The 13,589-nt window shown below is 43.6% G+C and overlaps 1 protein-coding gene across 3 annotated transcripts in view; it reads right to left on the bottom strand.

Moving 5' to 3' along the window:
- Positions 1–13,589, bottom strand: part of EMID1 (EMI domain containing 1) — a 451,838-nt gene that overhangs the window by 232,636 nt on the left and 205,613 nt on the right. For all 3 annotated transcript variants that reach the window (XM_086951002.1, XM_086951000.1, XM_086951001.1), the window contains exon 4: positions 11,401–11,487. In XM_086951002.1, the coding sequence (XP_086807128.1) occupies positions 11,401–11,487 (87 nt within the window). The remainder of the gene's footprint in view (positions 1–11,400; positions 11,488–13,589) is intronic.

Raw genomic sequence — 13,589 nt, 5'->3', positions numbered from 1 at the left:
CCGTCATGCTTACAAATGGCAGTTTTCCAAATTTCCCTAAGTTCTTTTCCATGCGCACACACCTGCTGTACTTAAAACAACCCGCCCCCACCTCTTTACAGAAACCCGTCACGTGCACTCAGAGTTTAACATGGTTTATCTGAAACAAAATTCAAACTCCTGAGCAGATGGTGCCGCCGATCTTTGCGCATTTTTGAGGGGGCACTGGGGAGGGTGGTGTTTTTTTCTTACTGTAAAAACACACTGCATCATATTCAAACGTTCACCACATGTTGGCATCTGCAGTGGGCTTGGCAAAAAAAGACAGAAACACAAAAAAAAAATCAGCTCGGTTTTCCTCTGCCCCTGGGGAATCTCACATCCTGCACTGCCAAGAAGCAAAACTCTGCAGAGAAGAGTTCGGTAATTGAAGTTAATTGCTGTTCGTTTCGACTTTATTGCCTCCTTCAATCTCTCAAAGAGACAACGATGTGCGTCGTCCCGCGGACAAAGGGTTTCCCAAATCTGCTTTACAAGTCCGGTGGGCTGTGTGAATTTTATCACTGCAGGGTGGCCCGGCGTCTGGGATTAGCCGGGGCAGTCCCGGTTTTTAACCTCTGAAGTTTTATGTAATTATAGGCTACAGATGTCCGTGTTTTCAAAGAAAATTCACTAAGCACGCGGAGAGGATTATCTTGTGGGTTTATCTAGCCCCCTAGTAAGAAAGTAATTTATGTAACGCAGATCACGCTGCCCTCAAACTTGCATTTCACGCCCCCTTAGACGTAGAGCCTCCCTGTTGCATCTTTTCCACGGTTGTGAGTGCTGCCAGTTGTCATTCTGGACTGCCTCTCGGTCGCTGTGACATTGAACGATACTTGTATATTTGTCGCAAGTCCCTGATTTTGGTTTCAAAATGTGGTCACTCTGCATCATGGCCAGAATTCCTGTGATATTTAAAGGATGAATGAACCACCCAGTTTTATTTCAAGGCGGCTACAAATAGAGAGCTTCCAGTCACAGGACCACAATGCTTCAGTCCAGTCGCTTGTGACCGAAAGAGTTCTAGTCATAGGGCCAGATTGGTGCAGTCCCGTGTGACCACAGAGCTCCGGGACGCAAGCTCAAGCGACTCCAGGCCTGTGTGACCACAGAGCTCCCGGACACAAGCTCAGGCTGCAACAGCCCAGTGTGACCACAGAGCTCAGGCAGATCCAGTCCTGTGTGACTACAGGGCTCCCAGGCACAGTCTCAGGCAGCCCCAGTCCTGTGTGACCACAGAGCTCCCAGACACGAGCTCAGGCAGCTCCTGTTCTGTGTGACCACAGAGCACCCGGACACACACTCAGGCAGCCCCAGTCCTGTGTGACCAGAGAGCTCCCGGACACACGCTCAGGCAGCCCCAGTCGTGTGTGACCACAGAGCTCCTGGACACAAGCTCAGGCAGCCCCAGTCGTGTGTGACCACTCCCGGACACAAGCTCAGGCAGCCCCAGTCGTGTGTGACCACTCCTGGACACACGCTCAGGCAGCCCCAGTCGTGTGTGACCACAGAGCTCCTGGACACAAGCTCAGGCAGCTCCTTTCCTGTGTGGCCACGAACTCCCAGACACAAGTTCAGGCAGCTCCTTTCCTGTGTGACCATCGAGCTCCCAGACACAGTATCAGGCAGCTCCTGTCCTGTGTGACCACAGAGCTCCCGGACACGAGCTCAGGCAGTTCCTGTCCTGTGTGGCCACAAACTCTGTTATGTTGGAATTTTACCTCTGGTACCCGAAAGTCCGCGTGTGATTCCGATGTTCTTCCTTCTCATGATGAGGGTTTGTGTGCTGGACGTAGAGTATGTAAACCTCCAACGTATCTTAAAGATTATGTTACTTCTTAGTTTTTTTTTTTTTCTCTCTTCCCTTAGGAGTGGGATGGATTCTGTATCAATTCATTTTATCTTTTTCCTCAGATTTTTTTTGTTTTTGTTCTCTAGGAAAGAGGATGTGTTATGTTGGAATCTTACCAGTTTGTAATATTCTGTGCACGCTCTGTTCATCTTCTGTGTTCTTTGTGGAATGTCAGGCACACGACACTCGATAGCTGACAGTTGTTCTGCGCTGTCGAGGTGATCGGATGCCAGGTTGCTTTCTCCAATAAAACTTACCTGGAAAGGCCTACGTTGTCAGAGTTGTCCTTTCTGCATACGAAGAAGCATCACAACAAGCTCCCAGACACAAGCTCAGGCAGCTCCAGTCTTGAGTGACTACATGGCTCCAGTCCAAAAGGTCCTGGTCACAGCATGAAGCTGATGAGTCGTGCCTGAGGAGAGAGCTCCCTGTTCCAGGGACAGGCTGGTTCAGTCGTGAGTGACCATAGAGCTCCAAGTCAATGCTTCACGATGAACTAATCATATCTTATGGACAAGGGTCTGGCCATATGGCCAGTTTCCATCAGTTCTGGGTGACCATAGTACTTCCAGTTATTAGGTATCAGTCTTCACTAGGTCCATGTGTCAACACACCTACCAGATCTCCAATGACAGATTGTTCTGGCAGCAAGTAAGTGTAGATACCAACAACACCTGGGACAGACTGCTATGATGCTATGGTTCTGGGTAACCATGGGAACCTGGCTCCTTAGGACCAGTTCGTTTCTCTCATGGGTGACCTCAAGTAACCATATCTCCAAGGGCAGACATTGTCCCTTCTAGGTAATCAGAGACCCACATCAATACAACCTTACTTTGCAAGTCAACAATTACTGCAAAGCAAAGAGTCTATGTTGTGTTCCCACAGTACCCTATATTATTTGTGAAAATCTTCCTGTAGGAGACACATGTCTCTTTAACTTTATCCAAGTTTTTCTTGCCTGTCTGCAGCCTTTTTAGAGCCCAGCTAACAAGTGTGGGCTATGCACTCTTGCCCACCCACAAAAGTTTCAGATACAAGTACTTTGATACTATGCTGTGTAGCCACACCAGTATGATGTGTAGGTCCCTGTTATGAAGAAAAGCTTGTGAAGTGTTGGAAATTTAGTACTGCTTTGTTAAACATACGTCAGAAGGTAGGGGTATTTGTACAATGGAGCTACAGCCGTTGCCATGCCAATGGGTGCTTCTTTTTAACCTGAAACATTTCTGCAGTGTCAAAATGTTCTTATGTGTTGTGAGCACACAGCACGAACTAGCACACGACCTGCAGTCCATGCTGAACACCTTGTCACCCTAAATACAGGTCTGTGTGTGGACCATCACATTGGAGTTTTCGAACAAGATGTGTTTTGTAACACATTAAGAATGTTTGGATGACATGTCTATTATTAAATTGTGATTTTACAAAATGTTTATAAAAATGACTTTGAGAGGATAATAAATGTAGTTTACCTCTACACCCACACTGCTATCGACATTGGCAGATCCTAAAATTATTCTATGTATGCGATCTCTTTTAGTAATTAGCCTCAACAGATGGAGGCCTATTTTTGCAGGTTGTCTTCTTGAACATATTTGAAGTAACTTGCCTATTTAGCAAGAGAAGGAGCCTTCAGAGTCTTTCATGGATTCAAGATTGTTTGGAGGATAGAAAGGTAGCTCCCCTGACACGCATGTCACTGTTTTAGGAAGAGAGGGATCTTCTGCTTGTTGTGGGGGGTTTGTAACTGTGTGCCATGACCGGAATCCCTGAAGGAGCAGACCATGTTAAATATAGTGCTCAGACAGTATCAACTAGAAGGAACTCAGAGCCACCAGTTCGGCTTTATGAATCTCTTATTGAGTATGGCCGAAGAGCCTATGGAAGCTTATTGCAGTGGCCTCCAAGCATTGCACCCATAAAGCAGTAGGAGCTGTAAGGAGGACTGGTGTTTGTACAAGCAACCTGTGCTGCATGTAGGGTATCAGTTGGCAAAAGACTAAAAACATTTAAGTGTCAAGAGTTTTGACACCTAGAACCAGAACTGAGAGAACAAGATTGCTTCCTGGAATGTTCCCTCAATGTCTACCATGTGAAAAAATCTTCTGAGTCGTGAGACACGAGGAATCTGTCTAGCCCACAGTGAGTCTCTGCCAGAAAGACCTTTGAGGGCTCAGCCTGAAGGAACTTCAGGTCCAGTCCAGGCAATGCTTAACTGTCACCTTCAGACAAGTTCCCCAGTTCATTCATCTCTGGTTCAAAGTACCACCACACCATGGGCCAATGGTGCTCAAAATCAACATGAAGAGTGACTGTTGTCAATTACTGCAGCACCTGAAGAAGACTGTACATAATCACAAAGATCATGTATACACTCATCCACCCCAAAGCACCATGTGAGGCTATATTTTTAGGTCTGGATTAACAGCGCAGATATAAGAAGACCAATTTCAACAATTCTTTAACATGAACGCTGAGTGGGCTTTGGGTCCGCCCTACGGGAGTATTACCCACTCACCTCATGCTATGGAATGCTTGCATTGCAGTGCATTAGGGTCTATTTTACATTTTAAAACTTCACTGAATCATCATGGAATAAATTCTTTTCTCATTTAAAAAAAAAAGTTTTATATTGCACAAACTCGACCCGAAGGTATCAATGTGCTTTACATGAGCACCAGTTGCGTTACATTTGGACACATTCATTTTGTAAGGCACAGGAGCGTAAGTGATTTGCCCAGAATGACAGGATGTTCTGCGCCCCTGATGAAACTTGAAACCGGTTCCCCAACTTCAAGGTCGACCACTCTAGCCATTAGGCCACATCCTCATTGATGCACGGTAAGCAGAAAGCAATTGTTTTGTCATACGGTTCCTACGAATTGAGTAGGACTGTATATACGGACAACATAACCGCCAGAATATTGGGACTAAGTCCACACATATCTTCACAGTATGTTGACCCAATTCATAGCTACCTCACAGTGCCCCACCTGAACCTCTAAACTGAACAGGGCACCAGATGGTATCTGCAACCTTAGAATATGACCATTATAATTCTCCAAGGAAATTGTGGAAACAGAACTGCCATTTCATTGTTACTCAGGCATGCCCAAGGGAGACACAAGAAAGATACAAATTGGCTTTTCAAAGATTTATTGAAAGAATTGTATTCTTGTGTAAAAAGCATGAGCTGCAATTATTAGTTGGATGACACATGGCATTGTAACCAGCATTACAAGAATGGTGAAAAAGATGAACAGTTCAACCACTATGACATTATAGTATGAATATATAATTATATTCATACTCCTATCTAATACTACCTATACTAGTGGGGCATAGAGAGAGTATCCTCTGCCAGATCTATTGGGACATCCCAACCCCATACCTTTGTATTATGTATCAGGAAGCTGATCTGGTGAAGAGCAGGCTACCATCCTTTGCCGGATGAAGATTAGAGTCAATAGGGCTGCACCTCAGTCACATCGCACAGCGTTCTAGGATAATCCGCAGAAGGGCTCCTCTGCCAAATTTGGCTGAGAGGTGGTTTGTATAATAAAAGCACTGTTCCAATCGCACTGTGTCAAAGTTGCAGCGCTAATGTGATTGTCCTGAGACTCAGGGCTGTCTCCAACCGTACAACCAAATGCAAGGGCATCGTGTTCAATATACCTAGCCTAGGACAAAGTGTACAGACAACATGATAATATGCCTACTAAGAAATGTGCTACTTGCGGAACAATCTCTATAAAAGTATGCTTTTGTGTAAGTGCAAACCATGTAAAAAGTCAGCATTAGAAAAGATGTCAAGTTAAACGCATAGTTTAAAATGGAAACTTATGCACGGGCTATGTTGAACTGTACAACAGTTTTTAGGTCGAGCCTAGCTGCAGCGCGCATGCGCTTTTCGCTCTGCGAGGCATGCAGTAGTTTAGTATGCTGTGCAAGACTCACCTTCTCTCCGCCATATTTTTGATTGACTGGTGTCATTGTCCTTGGTAAAAGTTGGTTTCCGATTAATAATAAGGTTTGGTAGTCCCTCCTTGTTACCGCCCTGTCGCCATTTGTTACCTCCCATGAGGACTGGATCTTTTACTTGTGATGTTACACGCTCTCCTTCATAAGTCAGTAGCACTATTCTTTTTATTTAAAGCGCGGGCCGCTTTCACTTTAGCGGCCGGGCTTGTTTATTTATTTTACTTGCCGTGCGACCCGAAAGGGAGTCTTTCCACTCACTAATCTAACAAGCATTTGCAATGCAATAGGTCTCACATTTACGTGAGTTTCAGCTATTGACATTGCAAATAACAATGTCTTTTATTTTTGTTTTAGTTTTTAAAACATAAATAAAAGGCATTGCCATTTACAATGCCAATAGCTTAAACTCGCATAACTGTGAGACCTATTGCATTACAAATGCTTGTTTGTTCTGTTTTTCGGCTGCTGGAGGCTTTTAGAAATATTTTAGCCAGGTTTTAAAATGTAAGCCAGACATATGGACTTTGCCAACTCTTTTTTAGTACAGCAGACCTCTGCTGCTTGCCGACCTCTTCACAACCCTTCGAAATGTGGTTATACATTCATACACTGATGCTCTCTAGTGGACACTTAGGGGCCTATTCACAAAGTGTACTTTTTAGTATGTGTAGTAGTACTACTAAAGTACTAATAACATGCTACAAAACACTAATCACAAACGTATGTGCAGAGGACTGCCGCTGGTTCTCCTATTTTTTTCTGTGTGGAGATCTCTGGCCTGACTGAGAAGTCTCGGCAGACATAAGTATACATTTTAGTACTAAATATAAGAGGTACAGGGGAGTGTGGCTGGAAAATGGGGAATACTTATGATTGAAGGATAAGGGATGAAAGAGGAATAAGGAGGGGCTTAGGGTGGTTAAGCGAATGGGTTAGGTAGGGACATGCATCTAACCACGGAACAGAAAGCCCGCTGCTATTCACAAACAGCACATCTAAAGTTCCACAGCCAAAACTGACCCAAAACAATAATAAATGTACTTCAGTTGAGAGCTGGTGTAAGTCCAGCACCACACAAGGCCAACCACTGGTACTGCAACATGCTCCCATAGAAAATAATGGAGGTAGGGACATAAAATAAAACCCCAAAGAAATAATGTTACATTAAATTATTTAACAATAATTAAAAAATATGAATGAATATATTTTAATTTTTGAAAAGCATTTAAAAATGTTAAATATATTTTTACATTTTATTTTAACATATTATATTAACCTTTGTTAAATTTAATAAACAATTTGAAAATAGTTTTAGTTATAATATAATTATACTACTTTTAATTAATTCTATATATCACATTCAATAATGAGTATGAAATTCTTTATTGTATAGTTAATTAAAGCCCACACAATATTCCTGTACATAAGATACATTGTAGCTACATGATACGCTTGTGAATATCTCAGTTTAAAAAAGAAATGTTAGTTTAAACAACTAAAACACCACCGTTTTTGTTCAGTATATTAAAATCTAATTCATTATTGCTATTTACAATGTTTTGACTTTTAAAAGACAGGGAGAGTCCACTAAATGACGCTATGACCGCTATCACTGTGTTGTTAACTTCTTATAACAAATTAAATTTTTTATCAACTGGCAGATCAGTTGTGGGTCCTTTGAGCCCAGACTTTTTATTATGGCGGATCTGCAGGCGCACATGCCTCTTTCATTAAAATGTGTCCTCGACAAATGACGGCGATAGTGGCCTAAGGTTGGGCAAATACATATTAGATGTATAAAGTCTTTATTGGTGACCCACATAGGCTGCATGCTTTTGAGCCCTGGAACTTCCAGCTAGGAAGGTCGGCGTTGGAGGGACATAAAATAAAACCCCAAAGAATTAATGTTAATTTAAATTATTTAAAAATAATTGAAAAATATGAATGAATATATTTTCATTTTGAAAATCATTAAAAAAAATTAATGTTTTATTTAATTTTAATATATTATATTAATCTTTGTTAAATTTAATAAACAATCTGAAAATAGTTTTTGTTAAAATATAATTCTACTACTTTTAGTTAATTCTATATATCACATTCAATAATGAATATATAATAGCACTGAATTTGTTTACCTTAAGTGGGATTTTGAAAATGATTTAAACTAATGTAAGATATGTAAAAAAAATTGTTTTCTTTTAAGAACTTTTTTTCACATTAAATTGCATTTATTTATATTTTTATCTATTTGAAATACTGTAATTTAATGTAATATTATTTCCTAAGGGGTTTTATTTTAAGTAACTTAAACCGAAAAGGAGTTTGTTGCAGTACCAGTAGTTGTCCATGTGTGGTGCTTGTCTTACTACTAATCCCTTTTGGCTATAGTAGTTTACACTCATAAATTTGGTAAATATTCACCAGTCCCATGTGACTATAGACTTCACAAATGTAGGGTCAAAATCCTAAAATTTTGTATAACCATAGCCCTAATGACCACCAGTTCCACTATTTCCCATTCTGTTTTACCATATATTACCTATTTGGCACTGTCACATTTAGAGTACCCGTCCCTGATAGATATCACTAAGAGCAGCCTGTGTTAGTTCTTGTTAACCACAGAGCCTTATATGTATAGGGTCAGGATACTCCAGCCCTGGATACCCCGTCATCAGGACATGGTGCTCCATTCCTAGGTACCACATCAAAATGGACCGGATGCTCCTTTTCTGGGGACCCACATCAACAGGGACAGGGCATTCCTGTCCTAAATGTCTAGTTTCACCATCTGTGACACTGTAGGCAGCCACAAAAAATCCATTAGTCGTGGGACATGCTGCTCCAGTACTGGGTAACTCTAAAGCTCACAGATCCCAGGGCCAGGCTGCATCAGTTCTTGGGAACATCTGGTCACAAGAGTCACGTGTGTTTGTAAAGGTACTGCGCTCCGTTGCTTGCCATTTAGGTATGTACTGTAGTCCATACCTAAATGGGAAGCAACAGAGCTCTGAACACAAACGAGAGCTTAGAGGAATGACACATGGGGTAGTTACAAGTATGTTCTAGTGCACCAAGAGAAATTGCTCCTTGAAGACATGGGGCTTCAGGTTTCATAATTGCTCGATTCCTCTAGGGGAAGGCTGCTCCCACACTGGGCACAAACAGGTACAGTTTATGCCAGCAGGAAGCATCAGACCATCGGTCTCCAGAGAGATTGATGACTTTTGACAGGCTGCTCCTGCCCAGGAGATTACAGACCTTCAGTTCATTATAGGCATGTTTCTCCAGTCTTGGGATAATCACAAAAGGCTCACAATCATAGTGCCCATGCTATCCTGTCTTAGGTGACCACCCGTGACCGCCTGGTCACCATAGAAAGGCTGCTACAGACCAGTAGAGCCTTGTAGCTGCCATCCAGCTTCAAGATTTTACTACTCTGACGGCCAGTTTGTTGTACATTAGACATGTAATCTGGCATAGGCCGCCTAAAATAAATACAACATTTTCACAATGCATTGAAGCTAGATTTTCAGAGAAACATTGATACGGACCCTAAATCCGTAACAGCTGCAATGATTATTTACGCCATTGTGCTGCTGTAGGATAGATTGAGAGATGTAATTTAAACATCCGTGACAAGGATCCAGAAATACTTCCCCTGAAAACATGCTGAATCTCAAGAGGAAGCCAAGGGCACGTGGGGGTGTTGCATCTGTCTGTGACTTTGTGCACTAGATGTTCACTTGTACTCATATAGAATGTGCTATGAGCGATTGTAGTGCATGTAACCCATCAGATGAGATGCAAACATGTTCTTCGGTGTTTACACCAAGGGGCTATAGAAGTGTGTAACGAATAGACGTGATAATTGAACCAACACTTGGAACTGCAAAGGTTTCCTGCTACAAATCTGCTACATGTCTATTTAAGCTTTGATTGGTATTGAAAGTCAACAAGCCCCTGTAGTGCTAATGTGCTTTATCTCATTTTGGAGAAAAAATAAAACGGAGAACAGCAGCCTGACAATCACAAGCTAGTGAAACTCCATTTTTGAGAATATTGGAAATTAGAAAAGCCCTTTACTTGAAAAATTGGAGGACATTCCAGGAAAACGGCAGTGGGAAAAATGGAAGACGAAAACAGGTAAGTAGACAAGGGACAGAAGGGAAGGAGTAATCTAGGGTAAGGGTAGTGGCTAATGTTTTATGGTATTATGGTACAGGTAGAGACTGGAGGTAGTAAAGGTACTAGGGTAAAAGCAGGCGTAGAGGTTCAAGGATGTTGGCAGACAGAGGTAGAGGTGCAGGATAAAGTCATAGGGAAAAGATAGGCAATTGAATGGAGTTGGGTAGAGGTGCTAGGGTAAAGACAGAGATAGAGGTACTAGAATATAGATGGATGTAATAAAGTACAGGTAAGGATTGAGGTGTTAAAGTATATATACGGTTAGGGTATGGGTAGCCATGCAAGAGAATGGTTAGGGATCAAGGTACCAGGATTTAAGTAGGGTATTGGTGTCAAGGCATTGGTGATGGGGGAGAGTTACTAGGGGAAAATTATGGACAGAGATGCTAGAGTCTAGGTATCAAAGTATAGGTCGAGGTGGAGGTACAAGGGTAAAAGAGTATGTATATATGCTTTCGTTAGGTGCACGGGTGCTATGGAATACGTGTGGTTGAGAGTGAGGTTAAGAAATAAACTGCCAAGGGAGAAGGAGAGGTACCAGTTTGGGTATAGTAGCAGAGATGAAGTTGAGGAATAAAAAGTGGAAATTATTTCCCTCAGAAACAAGTCAGAGGTCATAGCTAGGGAAGAAGTCTGGGATATGGGTCTGCCTCTCTAAAGGGCAAACAGGGGATCTGGGTACGCCTGGAGAAAAAGTACTGGAAGGAATTTTAGGTATGGCGTTAGTGAAGACCTTTTGATTTTACAAAATATATAATATAGTTATAGGGAGTTTCAGCAAACACTCTTTGTTGATTGGTCTGTTACTGTGTCATTCACATTTTCCTTCTGCTCACAACAGCATACAGCATGGGTCAGCCCACTTCAGCCATTGGCTAACTTCACTGTGAGTGATGGATTACAACTCTTTCACAAGGAGCACATCCACAAATAAAGTAGTTCCCGTGAGTGCCAGATAGGGTAATTTGTGCTGTTTGAAAACAAAAACCTATTTTCTGCTTTTAACCAAGGATTGTTTGACTATTGACGATGGCCTGACGGGGCCCGCCCAACAAACAATGTTTTACCAAACCATGCCAAACCAAAACAAACATTGACACAACCAAGAGGTCGACAGCCAACTCCAGACCTGTCGGCTTTGCCAAATCTTGTTCTTCATGCAAAGCATTCACCAAAGATTCTGTGAATGCCATTAATTTGTGGAGAAAACAGGTTTGTGGTGAAAGATTCTCCAGAACAGGTCACATCAGGTTTGTTTTTCCAGAATTACACACCATCCTTCTAGGTACCAGCGGCAGTGTGAACGGCTGAGGTCCCAGCTCCCCCTTTTTCGGAATGCATGTCATTAAACTTACCTGCGTAGGCTGCTGGTCGGTAGGGGAACCTCCTGAGGGCCGTGCTAGGTCGTCCTGAATCCTGGACTTCTGCATACCTGCTCGTGTCTGCAAAGTAGATAGTAGGAAATTAGCTTCTGCTGTTTGAGGACCCCAACTGCAGTAAATTCTTCTTTAAGGTCACTGAGTATCAGCAGCTGCACCCCTCCTTACTGACCTGGTGGCTCACATCTGGTGACTGGCCCCAGCCCCACTCACGGGCCTAGACTCTGCCGGCTTGAGACTGGTCCAAGCTCTGTTTAATGACCTTTAGCCTACTGGCTGGATTATGACTCAGCTGTACTCACTTAGCCAGGAACTCCCAGTCTCTGACTGACCCAAGGCCTGCTTACAGACCCAGAGTTCCAACATGCTGATGTTTGTCCCCAGAATCCATGACTGACAGCCCAGGGCCTTCATCTCCTTAGGACAGGAAGGTGGTGCCCAGTCACTGCCGTTGGGCCCGCACCTGCTGGGGATGTAGTAACATTCTGGAGTGCTTTGGGATGTGAATCAGGAATCTAGCACAGTGGGCTTCAGATTTATATTTACCCCAACTTCAGTACGTAAAACGTTGTCCAGGCCTGACCAACTGGAATAACCTCCTGAAAAGCTTGATATTGGAAGATAGCAGGATAAACCCGCAGAGTCAGTAGTAGTGCACGTCTTTCCAACACATAAAGAAGAGGCACCGCAGCATCAGTGTCAGGGTCAGCTTCCCCTAAACCATAGAGAAGGGCAGGCGGGGTACAGCATAGAACACTCTCCTCACATGCACAGCAAGCACAGCAGCAGCAGCAATGCAAACTCATCTCACAGATGCAACACGTGTGACAGGGGGCACCAGGAAGGGGGCACAATCCAATTGCATGCAAGTGTGGTAGAAGGGGCTCTGCTAGAGTGCCCTTTAACCCTGAAGGGAGAGGCAGAGGGCTGCTTCAGGGTCCTTGTGCACTTACCAACATATTTAGAAGGGAAAATGGGGTCAAGGGCCTGTTTGGAGGGCTGGGACATGCTTTGCAGCTGGGACTTCGGTCACACCGCAGAACTCCTCTTTCATCTGTCAGAACCCTTCTATGTGCCAACCACTCCCAAGTGTTTTTTCTTACATCCCTTTGAGCTCCTTATTTGGCCACTGATGGTTCCTCAAGGGTCATCCCGTCACCCTCAGCCAGATGTTAAATTGGGACCTAAGCTCACCATCACACATTGTCTGTTGATTCTGATGTTCCCTTAGGTGGATGTGACATTACGTCAGCTTGCCCTAGACCCTCATGCGGCCCTCAAACATTCAGCCAGCCGTTATTAAGACACCCTTAAAGACCACCGCAAACCCTACAAGTTCCCAAGCTAAGCTGCAGCCAATCATACCTTAAGCACTGCGATACCATCCCATAAGAAAATCTCAGCTGATACTTCGCTTCTCACCTTCTCATAGTCATTTATCACGGACCCTCAGATCCGCCCGACCAGGGCTCAGAGACATTGTGTTGGTGCTCAGACCTCCAAACCAATCCAACTTGGCCTCACTCTCCCCAGGCACTGCTAACGTCCCCTGAGCCCACCATAAGTATCCTTCTGTAGGCTCTCAAGAGGACACACAAGACCCATACCCTGTTCTGTGAGACCCTTACTTGAACTCCAAAAACCCCATAGCTGACCCTCACTTTATCACTACTTGCCTACACAGCCCATACGATGCAACCCTTATAGACAATACGCCCTCCTCTAATAGCCCCACAGCCTCTGGGGTCTCCTCCACTCTCTTAAGGCCTCTCACACAACCTCAAAGAGTGCTACAGCCAGCCATCAGAGCTGGTCTGCTGACCCTCAAGTATCAGGAAATCATCCCTGCTATCCATCCAAATCTTACTTTGAGCGTTAGTAAATCTTTAGCCTTTCCTCAATGGAATTCACCTTTAGACTCCCTCCACTAGCCCAAATGACCTCCTTCTGGGCCTTCAAAACCCACTGGACTCCATACTAGCAAGCCCAGTACTAGCTTTTCAGCCTACCGAGTACCCTGGTACCAGCATTCACTGTGCAGGCAAACACTGCACTCGTTTGTAGCTCCTTGGGTACCAACTTATCGTCAAGCAAAATGTATAGTTTAAGCCTTGTTCAGGGAAAAACACTGTGCCCCTTGGCCGCAGTTTTATCAGACACAATGA

Source organism: Lissotriton vulgaris, unplaced genomic scaffold (assembly GCF_964263255.1).
Source record: "Lissotriton vulgaris unplaced genomic scaffold, aLisVul1.2 SCAFFOLD_852, whole genome shotgun sequence".
Classification (NCBI taxonomy): Eukaryota; Metazoa; Chordata; class Amphibia; order Caudata; family Salamandridae; genus Lissotriton; species Lissotriton vulgaris.
This window is presented reverse-complemented; position numbering and strand designations above follow the sequence as displayed.